Source organism: Olea europaea, chromosome 2 (assembly GCF_002742605.1).
Source record: "Olea europaea var. sylvestris chromosome 2, O_europaea_v1, whole genome shotgun sequence".
In the NCBI taxonomy this organism is placed as follows: Eukaryota; Viridiplantae; Streptophyta; class Magnoliopsida; order Lamiales; family Oleaceae; genus Olea; species Olea europaea.
The window spans coordinates 15,775,999-15,790,275 of record NC_036238.1 but is presented as its reverse complement, the minus strand read 5'-3'; the positions used below and the strand labels follow the sequence as shown (position 1 = coordinate 15,790,275).

Below are 14,277 nucleotides of genomic sequence, written 5' to 3'. Positions count from 1 at the left end.
TCACGGGTGGTATGTGTTTTTGGCCTTGTTTGTGCATCCAATTCCCAATATTTTATAGTCAATTTTCACTTTATCTTTCTCTTGTTTTCTTGTGTACAGCGAAAAGGACCTTCTTATCCTTTTTCCTTTTCTCCCCCTTTATTTCCAAAGCATCATGTATTGTGAACGTGGTCTTGATGGGACACTAACGACATGTTTAGTGGACGATAACAGAGAAGGACTTCGCTATTTGTACCTCGGATGACACCCCCCTCACAAGAGGAGGGTCCGCAATTAATTTATTATGTGTGGGCCCCCTCTCTTGTGAGGGGAGTGTCATCCGGGGTGTCAAATCCGGATGTACAAATAGCTTTATTGAACAGAGAAATATGTTATACGTCCAGCTTTAATAAGGAGGATCGAGCTTATTTCGAAACACAAAAGAAGAGTACTCAAATTGAAGCTCAAGCTAGGCTCGAGCCTCGAGGCTAAATTGAGTGTTTATAAAGTTGAATTCGAGTTTAAAGTTGGGTTTAAACTAAGTTATAGTTGGCCGTGATGAGTTAAAAACAAAAATAATGTATGTATTCAAAGTTTAACCCTCGATCACAATTCACAAGAATTCGAAGTCAATGATAAGTTAGGTCTTGCTATATTGTTTTATGTTGACTGACTATTTACTAGCACAATCTCTTCCTTCACAAGTAAAAAGCAAGAATAAAAATTGAAGTTTTATTTTGTATTTCTTTACTCTACTAAAAAGCATAATAGATTTTTAATAAAAATTCTTAGATTAAAATTATGCCTCACCCTTGTTGACACTCCATAAATGGCAGTGGTTGTTGCGCATATTACATATTAGTGGTAGGTACAATAGGGCTTTTCATAGAAGGTGCCCAGTCTACCTCTTAACACCCATAAAAAAAAAAAAAAAAAAAAAAAAAATTGTCAATTATTGATGTGCACGACTAAAGTAATTCATCCTCTTGGCTTTGAAAATATGTATGTGGCTATGCGTGATTTATTTCTATTTAGTTTAATTTGCAATTATTAACTTTATTCTTTGATTGGGAATTGAGAAAACTCCAAACTAAACATAGGGATGACAATGGGCCGAGTAGAGTCGGCTTGGCTCGTTAACCCACGAGCTCGGTTCGGGCTTGTGACGAACTGAGCTCGTGGCTCGTTTTTCATGAGCCGAGCTCGAGCTCAACTCGTTGCTCTTGGGCGAGGTCGGCTCTGCCCACGAGCTCGTGTAATCACGAGTCACGAGCTCGTGGGCCGAGCCGAGCCCACGAGCAGCTCGCGAGCTCGTGAAATTTTTTTCGACAGCCCATGAGCCGAGCTTTGACGAGTCGAGCCAACTCGACCCAATTGACATCCCTAACTAAACACGAACACAAACACACAATTTATAAAAGTACTATTCGTAAAATATTTTAATATTAAGACATCCTCACATGTTTATATAAACCGACTTTAACATCTCGTTTGGCCCCCATTTTGTGGTAATAAAAATGGGTGGAATAATGTTTTTTTTTTTTTTTAAATGAGTGGTTGAAAAAAAAAAGGAAAGTTTTTGGTTTACGTATAATATTATTTTATAGAAAATTGTGTGGTTGAAAATAGAAGAAAAAAATAAAATGTAATTGAATGAAAATTAATGGGGGCTAAAAGGCGAATCAAACTGAGGTTGATCACATCTACTTTATTATTCAGCTGAAGAAGGGAAGTGTCGCATATAACCTCCCAACAAAATAGAAATTATGAAAATACTAACCCAAATTTTTTATCCCAAACTACATAATGTTTGGTTTAAACTTACAAAATGACTTCAATCCATTCTCACGTTAATTAAGGTTACCGTTTCCACAAAAATTGAAAAATATTAAAGTGTATTTGATTGGTTTTGTTTTCCATGAAAAATGTTTTTTTTTTTTCATATCTTATTCTGTTTTATATACCTTCAACTCAAAATTGAAAATTTTTAATGTTTTATTAACATTTAAAAAAAAATAAAATTGGCAATTTTTTTATTTTTTATTTTTATTTTTAATGCAACTCTTTCTACCAACTGCACAAAGCTCTTTGTGACATGAGAGCTATTAAATGACTAAAAATAACTTGTGAAAATGATCAAATGATAGAAATAATGTTTTTGTTGTTTGGTTATAAAATAAATTGTAAGGCCAACAGTATTTAATTGATAATTTAGAACATTTTTTACTTTATTATTTAATTGTACTATAAATTGTTTGCCATTTATTGTTGAGTTTTAAGCTAATAGATTTTTTAGTTACGTAAAATTATTATGAATGAAAAAAATAAAAAAAAAATAAAAGAAAATTGAATACATAATACTACTTAGAACCCCATCTTCTAAAGTTTGCCTTAGCTACCGAAAATTTGATGTACGGTACACTCCTTCGTAAGACTATATGTTGCATTTGTTGTTTGTGACTTGTTACTTGATTTGCAAGAATGTTATGCCATTTTGTAGAAATTGAATCAACGTGATCCATATGCATGTTTAACACCATGTAGACATAAAAATGAATGTCATTATGGGTTGCAAATTCACGGGAAATTTGCGATTTCACGGAGAAATAATAAACTTAGTGATATCAGATATGGTACATACGTAGGTAAAGATTGATCGGAGAAGAGATATCCTAACAATACATATGAGGTTGATAACAACATTAATCCAATATGGATTTCAAACATGTTTGTTAAGGGATAAAATTTTATATCGAATAAAAATGAAAACATTGAACAACTTATAAGGATTTATATTATTCATCTTAGCCCCCATTAATTTTCATTCCACTACATTCTATTTTTCTCTCTTATTTTCAACCACACAATTTTTCATAAAATAATATTACACGTAAATCGAAAACTTTTTCTTCTTTTTCAACCACTCATTTTTCAAAACAATATTATTCCACCCATTTTCATTTTTATAAAATGAGGGCCAAACGAGGGCTTAAAAATGTTGACCTTTTAAAATGGAACCCCAACTTTTAACTAGTAATTTGATCTAATTAAGACTTAAAAATGAATACACAAATTTCAAGATTGGTCAGCTCAAACGAGCCACCATTTTGTGGTGGTATGTTAAGGGATTTAATTTCACATTGAATAAAGATAAAAACATAGATTAATTTATAGACTTGGGTTACATCTTAAAAATGTTAATATTTTAATATGGAAACCCAAATCTTAATAATATCATATTAATTGGGTAATGTCGGATGATTCAGACCGAAACTGGTTTGTGCTACTACTCGAAAAAGACAACTAAAAAGAACTTGATAGAAGGCTAAATTAAAAGGTTAAACCCTAACTTTAAGGGTCCCCCACCACCCCTGCCCTAGAGTATCGTGAGGGAGGTAAATCGCAGGTTATGCCTCCAAGGATATAGGGTGGAAGGCTGCTTGTACACTTGCACTTACCCAAGTGATAGAAGGCTAAATTAGATATGATGAAGGGGAGAGGTAAGTCAAGGAATAAATCGGCGACTATGGGCACCATAGGAAAACATGCAAACAACTTTGCCTTTGCAATAGAGAAAAATGACACCATTGGAATAGTATAAATTCTTAATTTTATTGTTGTCATTTACTTTTGAGTATGGTTCTATTCTGTTTATATGGTTTTCGATGAACCATCCATGTTAGTTCGTTTTTACTTTATAAATAATTAAATATAGGTTTTCGGTAGCTTTCTGGGTTTTCAGCTGGAAAATGAAACAGAAATAAAATGATCTATTCGGTTTTCAGGTCTTGATTCATTCACTCATAGGACCAATAGTTTGTAGGTTTAATTAAAAAAGTGTATAGATCCGAATGATTAATTCTTCTCATCTATCTTCACTCTGGCTCGAAACTGACCCGCTGCAGAATGTCCATTAGCTTACTATTTTGGAAGCTCGCTCCAAAATCTTCTATTCGGTGATTTTCTGGTTCCGTTTCACGCTATTTTTCTTTACGAACAACTAATCTAAACCGTTCAACCCATAATCAATATTCACCTCGATTGCTTCTCAATTTCACCCACTGAGGAAAGATATTTGGTATTGATTTGCTACCACAAAGGTAAAGAGAAAATCAATGAAAACAAAGCACAAAGATGAAGAAGATGGCAAAGGGACAACCATCGTTGTCTAAGCACAAAGCAAGCAGCAGGTTTCTTTCTTTTCTTCACAATATCACACAAAAAAGGGCTGGGAATAGTGCTGTCAATGGATTGGATTTTGATCCGAATCCGATAAAATTAATGAGAAATATATTTAGAGTTTCAATCCGATAACTTGATCAAGATTCGAATCTGATAATCTGTTAACTAAATGAAACAAATATGGATATAAATCAATTCGATCCGATAACAATCCATTCCAATTTATTATAATAATATAATATATTTTAAATATTATCCCATGATTTATTACACATAATTTTTTCTATTTTGAAATTTATATTATACTTTACACATAATTTTCAAATAATAAATAATATTAGATAATAGTATAATATTGCTAATTAAAAGTTTTGAAGAGATTTAATTTTTTTTAATTATTAAAATAAGATAAAAATAATAATTTATTTATTTTATAAATTAAACGACCAACGAAGCCAACAGTTGGAGTTACTTTACTTATTCTGAACTTATCACTTCCCATATTCGATACTCACTAAAATATCATAAAATTTACAATCTATAACTAAATGAGCTAAGAATTGGGTAAAAAGCTATTTGGACCTTTTAACTCTAGGGTTTAGAGTTGACTAATATAAAAATTTAAAATTTCTAATTTTTTCAATTTCGGATCAAGTATCCGATAACATAGTAAATCGGATATAAATTTAACAATCAAATATCTATTAGATTATCGGATCAGATAATTATTCTTAACGGATCAGATCAAATTTAGACAGATCCGATTCATTTACAGCCCTAGCTGGGGGCAAGCAACATATATATAAGAATATGTTAGACTATAATTGGGCCAAGAGGGCTTAAATGAGCCAAGACTCAAAAGCAATGCTATAGGTGATTATATGGACTGTGAGCAACGTTAATTTTTTAAGCTCCTACCAATGGTCTACATTATTTTCGAGTCAGACCTTTAGACTTGATTGTTAGTAATCAACACACCCATCAATCGAGACCTGTGAAAATATAATCCAACCGTTTGACATCATTGCCCGAGATTTATTAAATGTCAAAACCTAACAAATATTCACCTTGATACCTAATCAACCTACAAGCAACCTAAGTACAAAATTTATACTTGCATAATCAAGACAATCAAATAAAATTGAAATCACAAACTTTACCTCATGTTTTGAACTCGAAACACATACGATACCTACTCTATGTACTCACTAGAGCTCGAGTAAAAAATACCTAATTAGAAAACAAATAATCACGATAATCAATCAAGAGCATATAAACATGCAATGAATATATAACATAGGATAATACAAAGATATTTTCAAACATGTTCACAAGGAACCCTAAATTAACATCAAGTTAATCAATCAAATGGCTAAACACACATGTAACAAATAAATAAATGGCCTCATGAAAAGATCTCACAACATTTATCCTATCACATTCCGTATTGCTCGCACATCAAGAACACATATCTTCTCTCATTACCCATTATGCTCACTAGATTGATCACTAACATATGTCTAACGGGTAAGCTATCCTAAATCCATGGGATAATCCTTTATTGCTATCGGGGATTTCAACGAGCCGAGCCGAATCGAGCCAAGAAGCTTATGAGCTGAAATTCGACGCTCGAGCTCGGCTCGGACCTTTTCGAGCTGAGCCGGGCAGGGCTCGATTTTGGTTTTAGTATTTTTTTTATCTAAAGTTAAAAAAGGCAGTAGCCTACTGCCTTATTTCAAATAAGACAGCAGGTTGTTGACTAAACAAGGTAGCAACTAGCAAGCCTATCAGGCAGTAACGCGCTGCCTGAAAAATGTTAATATTTTTTTAAATATAGGCTCGTGAGCTCAAGCCGACGAGCCACAAGGGTTGACTCGGGCCTTGCCCGGCACCCTAAAAGGGGCTCGGCCAAAGTCGACTCGGGCTTTTTCGGGCTGAGCTACGGACGGCCCAAGTCGACGAGCCTGATTGCCATCCTTAATTACTACCTTACTTCCCTCAAACTAAGTGGATAATGAGTCTTCACCTGATAGAAATGACATTCTCACACTCCACCTGATCATGGTTTTAATAGATAGAGGATTCCAAATATTTAACCACCCATTTAATTGTGATTTAAATGTCATCCTCTACTTTCCCTGTGCATATCACTAATGCACCACTAGTTGTAAAATAATTGGTGTTGATTTGCAACCACATTGAATAAAAATCAATTATGGAAAATAATTGAAGTTGAAACAAGTTCATATTCTTCTTTTGCGCTTCTATCAAATTAATGGAAAATTTGCCAATTTATGGTTTTTGAAACTTTTCGTTGGATTAAAATCCCTCAATCTTTTGTTATCAAATTGAAAATTTTCAATTCCTAATGAAAAGTAATTTTGAAAAATAGAACAATTAAAAAATGCACAATTAGGTTACACAAAGTAATCCTAAGGTCACATTATATGCCATTTTAGGTTTCCAATGTTTCGTGAGATTTAAGATCTCAATATGAAGGAAATGATCAAACAGGTCAAGTCCAGTTACTCTGATGGAATAATCAATACAACACGAAGGCATATCAATAAAAATTCAATTTCTCACATGGTGATTTAATGGTAATTAAACACAGAAGCAATTACCAACTTGCAATTAAATCCAAAGCTTCAATTCAGGCAAATAATTCATAAATTCTAGCACAAGCAATGATTATCCCACACAGTAACCCCAATTCTAATGTCACCCTACACGATAATTTGCTACTATTGGAATTTAAAACAGGTAAGTCGATATACCAAAGCTGGCCAAGTTTGAGGGTTCGTAAAAATTGAGAAATGTGAACTTACCAATATTCGCCCTAAAGCCTTCAGCGATTGCGACAACTAATCAAGTATAATCGAATTCCCAACTGTGAAAAGGGCAAAATCTTCTAAAATCATAATTTCATCAGAACTAGAAATTGAACACACCACCACTGTGTTTGCCTAATTGTCTAAAGCAAACTGCCTGTTTAGACTTTCTTCGAAGAACCACGAGCTTTCTACCAAGTCTTGCCACGCGCCACTCATCCAAGCACACCTCCACCTGCACATATAAAATTCAGCCTTCGTTTCATCGAACTCTTTTTGGTTTGGTTGAAAAACTCAATGTAGGTCCAATTTTGTAAAAAAATATGGACAGAACTTTTGATCTTGTTTTTGTTGATTTTCATTTTCGTTTTTAGTTGATTTTTGGTTGAAAATCCAACACCTAGGAGCTTTGTTACGGAAGCTCGCTCCAAGATCTTCGATCGATAATCTTCAGGCCCAATTTAATGTTAGATTTCTGTACCAACAACCAATCTAAACTGCTCAACCTACAACCAATATATTCACCTCGATTGTTTTCAATCTCATCCATAAAATACAAGATAATTGTTGTTGATTTGTAGTCACAAAGACAAAGAGAAAACCAAAGAAGACAAGGCACAAAAATGAAAAAGATGACAAAGGGGTAGCCACCGTTTTCTAAGCAAAAAGCAAGCAACCGATTCTCTCTTTTCTTCATAATCATAGACACAAAATGGCGGGCCGCAAGCAACTTATATATAGGAATCGGTTCTAATCGGGCTAAGAAGGGTTAAATGGGCAAAGATTCAAGAGCCTTTTAATAGGTGAATATATGGATCGTGAGCAACATTAATTTCTTAAGTTACTTCCAACAGTCTACTTTATTTTCGGGATTAGGCTTTTAGACTTGGTTGTTAGTAATCAATTCACCCGTCGGTCGAGAGACTCGTGAAAATATAATCTGACTGTTTAAATCATCATCCGAAATTTATTGAATATCAAAACCCAACACTTACAAAACCAAGAAAGTAGACAAGAGTCAAGAAGATACAGAATAGAGAATCTATCTATTGATAAACTAATACTTCTTTTCTTCTTTTCGCTTTTTGTTCGCTATAAAGTGCAAACCTCAAGTGCACGAGTAGCGTTCACATAAGAAAGTGGACTTTTTGAATCTGAGTTATTGATCCCTTGAGAAATGTTTACTTTCAATTACATAATTTTAATCAATTTAATTTTAACAATGAAAAAAAAACTTAATTAAGATTTTGATTTTGAAAATAGGGGAAAATAATTAAAAATCTACAAATAAGAAAACATGACACTCGAAAATTTCAAAGGAAAAAAAGTTGGAATTCATGGTTTCGCTTAACCGTTGTTTAATCAATTTCTCTTCAAGCCAATTAACAAATTACTTATTTATGATGCTATACCCAATTTTTAAATTTTACTTGATTACATTTCTCAAGCGAAATTAACCATGATTGCTTAGTTTAATCTACTATACCTCTATGTCGATTAAACCAACAACTGCATTAAATATTTGTGAAAATTTAAAGCGCATAATTTTTCTCGAACGATGTATAAATCACTAAACATAATTATTCATTGACCACGTAAATGAAAATGCAATAAATACAATATTAGATACATATGGAAATAAAAAATAAAAATTCATTAAAAAGCAAATAATGAAATCAATTAAAGTTAGGTTATATTACTACGATAAATGTCAACACGGATATTTTACTCATGTCAAAAAATTAATAAAAAGAAGAATATTTCATCTAATACATTGCAAGTAGGAGATAATAATGGAGAAAATACAAGACTAAAGATACAAACTCCTTTTTGTTGGATATTTGAAAATGTTAATGGCTTGAACATGATTTTCCCAAAATATTTCTCTACCTTCCTTGAGGTAATCTTCTTGTATGCTCTATAATTTTTCATTCTAAGTCCCCGTTTCGCCCCATTCTCATTCTTTTTATCTCTCTTATTTTCAATCACACAATATTTCATAAAATAATATTACACGCAAATAAAAAAAAATTCATTCTTTTTCAACCACATATTTTTCAAAAAAATACAATTTCAACAATTAAAATTTGGAAATAATGGGGGCCAAATGAGGGCTGAGTTTCCTAAATAATTGTACGTTAGGTTCCTCAACTTTGATTTTGTAGAATGTGATTCTCAGATTTTAACTTTCATATTAATCATTCCCTTCATAAGTTGCATCCCAAGTCCTCCAACTTTTGCCCTTGTGCAATTTGGTCCCTAACTTCATGTTTTTGCACGCTTTTGGTCTAGTTTCTCTTCTTTTTTCCTTATTCTCTCTCTATTTGGGGTTTTTGACCTACAAAACCAAAATTATCCAATTGTAAGTCAATATCCACTCTTTTCATCAATAATAAGCATATTTAGGTATTAAATAAGTATGCAAAAATACACATTACTCTTTGTGAGGATATGGTTCACCTAACCCCACCCAATGTTGTGATTTGATGGGAGTGAGGTTGACACAATAAGGTCTTCCACGTTTTGGCAGAGGCATGGTCTTCCTACCTTCCCCTTCAGATGTACTCTCTACCATTTAAATAGAAGGAGGAGCTCTTGGTCTCTAGGAATTCCCAGCAGAAGGAGGAGCTCTCCGTTTTCATAGAAAAGGGTGGCGGTTCTTCATTGGTTTTTTCCCCTCTCTCTTTGGAAGGCAATTGGCATAGCATGGGGCTGTTCCTGAGCCTGGAAAAACACCCATAAATCGAAGAAGAAGCTGCTGAAACGAGGGAGGAAAGCTGGACAGATTTAGGCCAAGAAGGGGTTGTATTCTTCCGGTTCTATTTTTCTTGTTTTTGCCTTGAATCTTGTTTGTTGATTGTTGTTTTGGTTGATTGAACTCCTAGGATCCCCAACACTCTTCTTGCTTGAAACTTTTGAAAAAAGCATTTTAATAGCCTTTGCAGCTCTTTCCGTTCTGTTTACTTGTTGGCAGCATACTTTCAGTTAAATCGGGAGAATGGAGGGGAAAAATAAATTCTGGTGCTTTAGAAAGATACCGTATGTAATGAACTTGGAAAGTAAAAATATCAATCCATTTTACAAATAAAAGCAGTAGAACAATTTTTGAAAGTGAATTATCCAAAAAATTACAAACGAAAAAAGGTTGGAATTTTTTAATACAATATATGCAGCCACTCCAGTACACCAAAAGCCATGTTGTTTGTACAAATACTCCTTGAAGTTTTATGAAATAATACAAACGAACGTATAAGACTGTAGACAACTATATATAACTGGACAATAACTTACAACCACATTATTTACAATAATGGAGGTTTAATATTTGAATTCCTGTGAAGAACAGAAATTACAGACGATTTAAGTCCATTAACCTTCAACTGTGACTTCACCAGCCAAAGCCTCTGGCATTGATGCAGCCAGAGATGATCCATTGTTAGAAGAATTCATTTCGGGACTCTTTTCTATAGCATCTTCGAGTTCAGGGTGACAAACAGGTTGACTCGAGATTTCTTCCAAGTTCTGTGCACAAGTTTTCTCATCTTGAGCCTCGGCTTCTGCATTTTTTGCTTGTACTTTGCTTGGCTTTTCTCGAGAATGCGACTTGGGTTGAGAGTTTTTGACAGACTTCTTGACAGCAGCATTACCCTTGACACCATTTGCCTTGGGAGTCAACTTTGGTGAGTTGCCATTAGTGATTCGTGGGCTAAGACATGATCCTCCATTTTCGAGGGAGTTGCTAACTGTGGAGACAGTTCCTTTGTTCCTTCCAAGCATAGGAGATATAGGACGTGTAGTCGGTATCTGTACAAATAAGAACAACAAAATATCATATAATGTGAAAAATTAGAAGTCGAGAAGAGCAAAGATTGTTTGAACAACTAGCCCATGCTTGTTTAACAGCACTAGACACCAGAATAAACCAGTTTTTTGGTTTTTTTTCTTCCTTAATATTGTCAAGTGCTATCCATCCAGTCCTCACCACTGAACATGCCACGAATCTTTAACTTACTATATTTTCAAGTAATTGTTATAGCATAGAGAGTCCTATATTGTGCACGTGATTAACAAAAGATGTATATTCTTTAACACAATTTGCCAGAAAATCTAATATGCTCAAGCTTCTAAATTGAGGAGGTAGAAAAAATATTCTGTAAACATAATCTAAGGTCTCAGATAAAATTGAACTACAGTCGAACCATTTTGATCGAGACACCTAGTATGCACCACAGTAACTTTGTTAACAGACAATTGGATCAAAATCTTAAAATTCAGAACTCTAAGCTTAAATATCGCAGTCGAATTGTTGGTGCTTGCATTCTAAACGTTGAGAGGAAACTTTAAAGAGTCCATAGTCAAACATTTAACAGCAAAGAGCATCATATATTTAACAAGAGAGATATTCCTACGTATCAAGTCAACAATATTAACACAAAAATAGTGTCTGCGTATATGACATTTTCATGCCACTCTTTGTGTTACTGGATGATATACTTGAACTTATTATGGTATCATGCATATATCAAAAGCAGCACTATAATCATGAACGATGTAAACATGCAATGAACTGTTCATTTAATCCCCAATTTAAATTTAATAAAAGTTGAGATGGTAACTCAAATCACCAGAGAGAATCACTTACCCAAGAGAAGTCAATAGATTTACCACTAATTATTTTATAACCAAACTTAGTGCAATGAAATAAAAACCTATGAAGTTGGGATAACAGAAAGATCATGTACAATTTTTATAAATTCCACACTGCCAAAAAATAATACTATTTCAACAAGCTTCTAGAGATAAAATGGCTTTGCTCCATGAAAATAGAGAAATAATTTCTTTTCTTTTAAGTTCAACATAACATATGACCACCTCTATTATCAGAAATGCAAATAAATGCAAGATCTCACTATATCAATAAGAACTACAAGATATGAAAAGAAAGGACCATATAGATACCACATGTAATCATAAGTTTATGGTGCAGCGGAATAACTGAGATTAGGAATCTTGTACCTTCCAAGCATACATTACGAGCATTTAAGAAGATATACAGATTTTACCTTCTTCAGTTCAAATTTTGGAGGGGGTGCTTTATAGAAACTTGGCATGGGAGTAGCTTTAAATGTCAAGCTCTTCCTAAGTTGCTTTATTTCTGCCTCTTGGTTTTCCTACAACAAATCCAGAAGACTAAAACAGAGTGAATAAGCTGAATTAGGTCCAGAAGTCTTCTAAGTCGACAAACCACCAGAAATCATATTCTTCTTTGTAAGATATTTCCAACACCTTCGATTTTTCTTGCAAGTTAGTCTTTTCCACTTCCTTTGCATGTATTTTCTCCTCTATCTTCGAAAAAAACTGTCCGAAAAAGTGAACATTTAATTATAAGATGGACTAATAATCAGAGATGTAAGAAAGTAGAAACTAATTGCATGTTTAGTAGTGACATTTGGATATAATTGGACAGTATCATAAACATGATTTCAGTTTCTTTTTCTTCATTAGTACTGTCTAGTACTAATGAATATTACCTACTAAACATGCCATAAAGGTGAACGTGCAGTGTCTACCTCTTTCCTCTTTTCAGCACGTTCCTCCAACCTAAAGGAGAATGCTGTAACATTAACCATACGCTGCGTCGGAGGAGTTGCATTTCTGATTGAAGTACAAACTTGTCATAAGCATGTAAACTCAACCAAAAATAAAAAATAAAAAAATCCAGAAGAAGTTGCATGAGAATGCAAACAAAGAAGAAAACAAATCTGAAGTCTAAGAGGTGAAAATACAATGTAGTAGAATGAGAATCTTCTTCATCCTTAACAAGCAATTTAGTGTGGGTGGATTTTGAATTCGGTTCAACCAATCTGTAATTCCAACATTTAAATTGTCAATAAGAAATTCGACTCGTCATAACATAGTGGAATATGTAAGTAGACAGAACATAATACTTACGCATCAGGTGCAATATTCATTACAGTGTCATTTGCAGAATGATTTTTCACAGACTGAAATCAACACACATTCAAACGTCATTCCAAAACTGGTGTATAGTATAGAGAGAAAAGAAGGAAGAAAGAAATGACTACTCTAAAAAGAGAGAACAGTCACCAGAGATTGAGTAATGCTTGGCATAGAGGCTATAGTCGTTCGTCGGTTGGCTGCCTTGCCTCCATTTTTCACACCCTTTGAGGCTAGATTGGAACGCGAACCTGAATTGACTGTACCATTAGAAACTTGGGAGTCAACTTTTGCACCATTTTTATGAGCATCCTGCTTAACTGGGTACACATCAATGCTCTTTCTCATAACATCAGAGTGACAGCCTCCGGCTGGGAATGAAATACTTTGAGTCAAGCTTGGCTTTGCCTTGCGCACGAGCACATTCGAGCCTCGTGAATTGGATTGATTCTTGGCTGCTTTACAGTTCTTTAGGCCACCGTCATTTGAAGCTTTACACTTTGTAATGGTTTCGGACAATTCAACCTCTGCCCCATATGAATCAACTTCTTTTTCCTCCTTAAGATTTTCACTCACTTCATTTCCAACAGAAAAGTCTTTGCTTATACCGATCTTCCCTTTTTCATTGTCTACATCCAGAACTGATTCTTCCCCATTAATTTTCTGAACAACATCTCGTTTTTCATCTTTATCTGGAACCCCACTTTCAGACTCCATTTCATAAAGTACCTTAAACAATCCAAAAAAATTACCCAAAGAATTTTAGTTGACTGGTAATTTCAGACAAATTACACCAATTTTATCTCAATTACTGGGAAAACAAAGAAACCCCAGAAGTCATTTCAGTTTCTAGATTCCTAATGAAGATAGTTGTTCAAGATCAGTCGTCGACACTGTTCTTCAACATCACATTTCCTCAACAACCAAACAGAGCATAAGAATATATTATCAAGAAACTTAAAAACATATATATCAGTGATAGACTAATATCATAAACATAACCCACAAAAAACTCGAAATAAATCAAAGATCCCCCAAATTCAGTAAGTAAAATTAAGGCAAAAACAAAGCACACAACAGTGATCATGACAAAGTTATAAAAACTGCTAAAAAGAACTCAGACAAACCCAGGTGAACAGTACCTTGTATAATGTTTCTGGATTTTTGGAGTAAACAGCAAATTATGTGCTTGAAATTTGAAGGATGCTCCTTCAAAAGTTGGTGTCTACTGTCTTGTGTGGTACGACTGATAGAGAAAGAAGGAGATTTCAAAAAAGGTTGAACCCCAACCTTAGGGGCCCCCACCGACCCTGCCCTGAGCCATTGT

General features: G+C 33.9%; 1 protein-coding gene across 1 annotated transcript; it reads right to left on the bottom strand.

Annotated features, from left to right (window-relative positions):
• Positions 1-10,086: 10,086 nt before the first annotated feature.
• On the bottom strand, positions 10,087-14,277 carry LOC111412274 (protein WVD2-like 4). Its single transcript, XM_023043134.1, has 8 exons — positions 14,093-14,277; positions 13,101-13,679; positions 12,945-12,997; positions 12,779-12,856; positions 12,563-12,647; positions 12,279-12,350; positions 12,056-12,163; positions 10,087-10,796 (listed from the first exon to the last, which is right to left on the bottom strand). Exons 2-8 carry the CDS (start codon positions 13,665-13,667, stop codon positions 10,362-10,364), a joined length of 1,398 nt encoding a protein of 465 aa, XP_022898902.1. The 5' UTR covers positions 13,668-13,679; positions 14,093-14,277; the 3' UTR covers positions 10,087-10,361.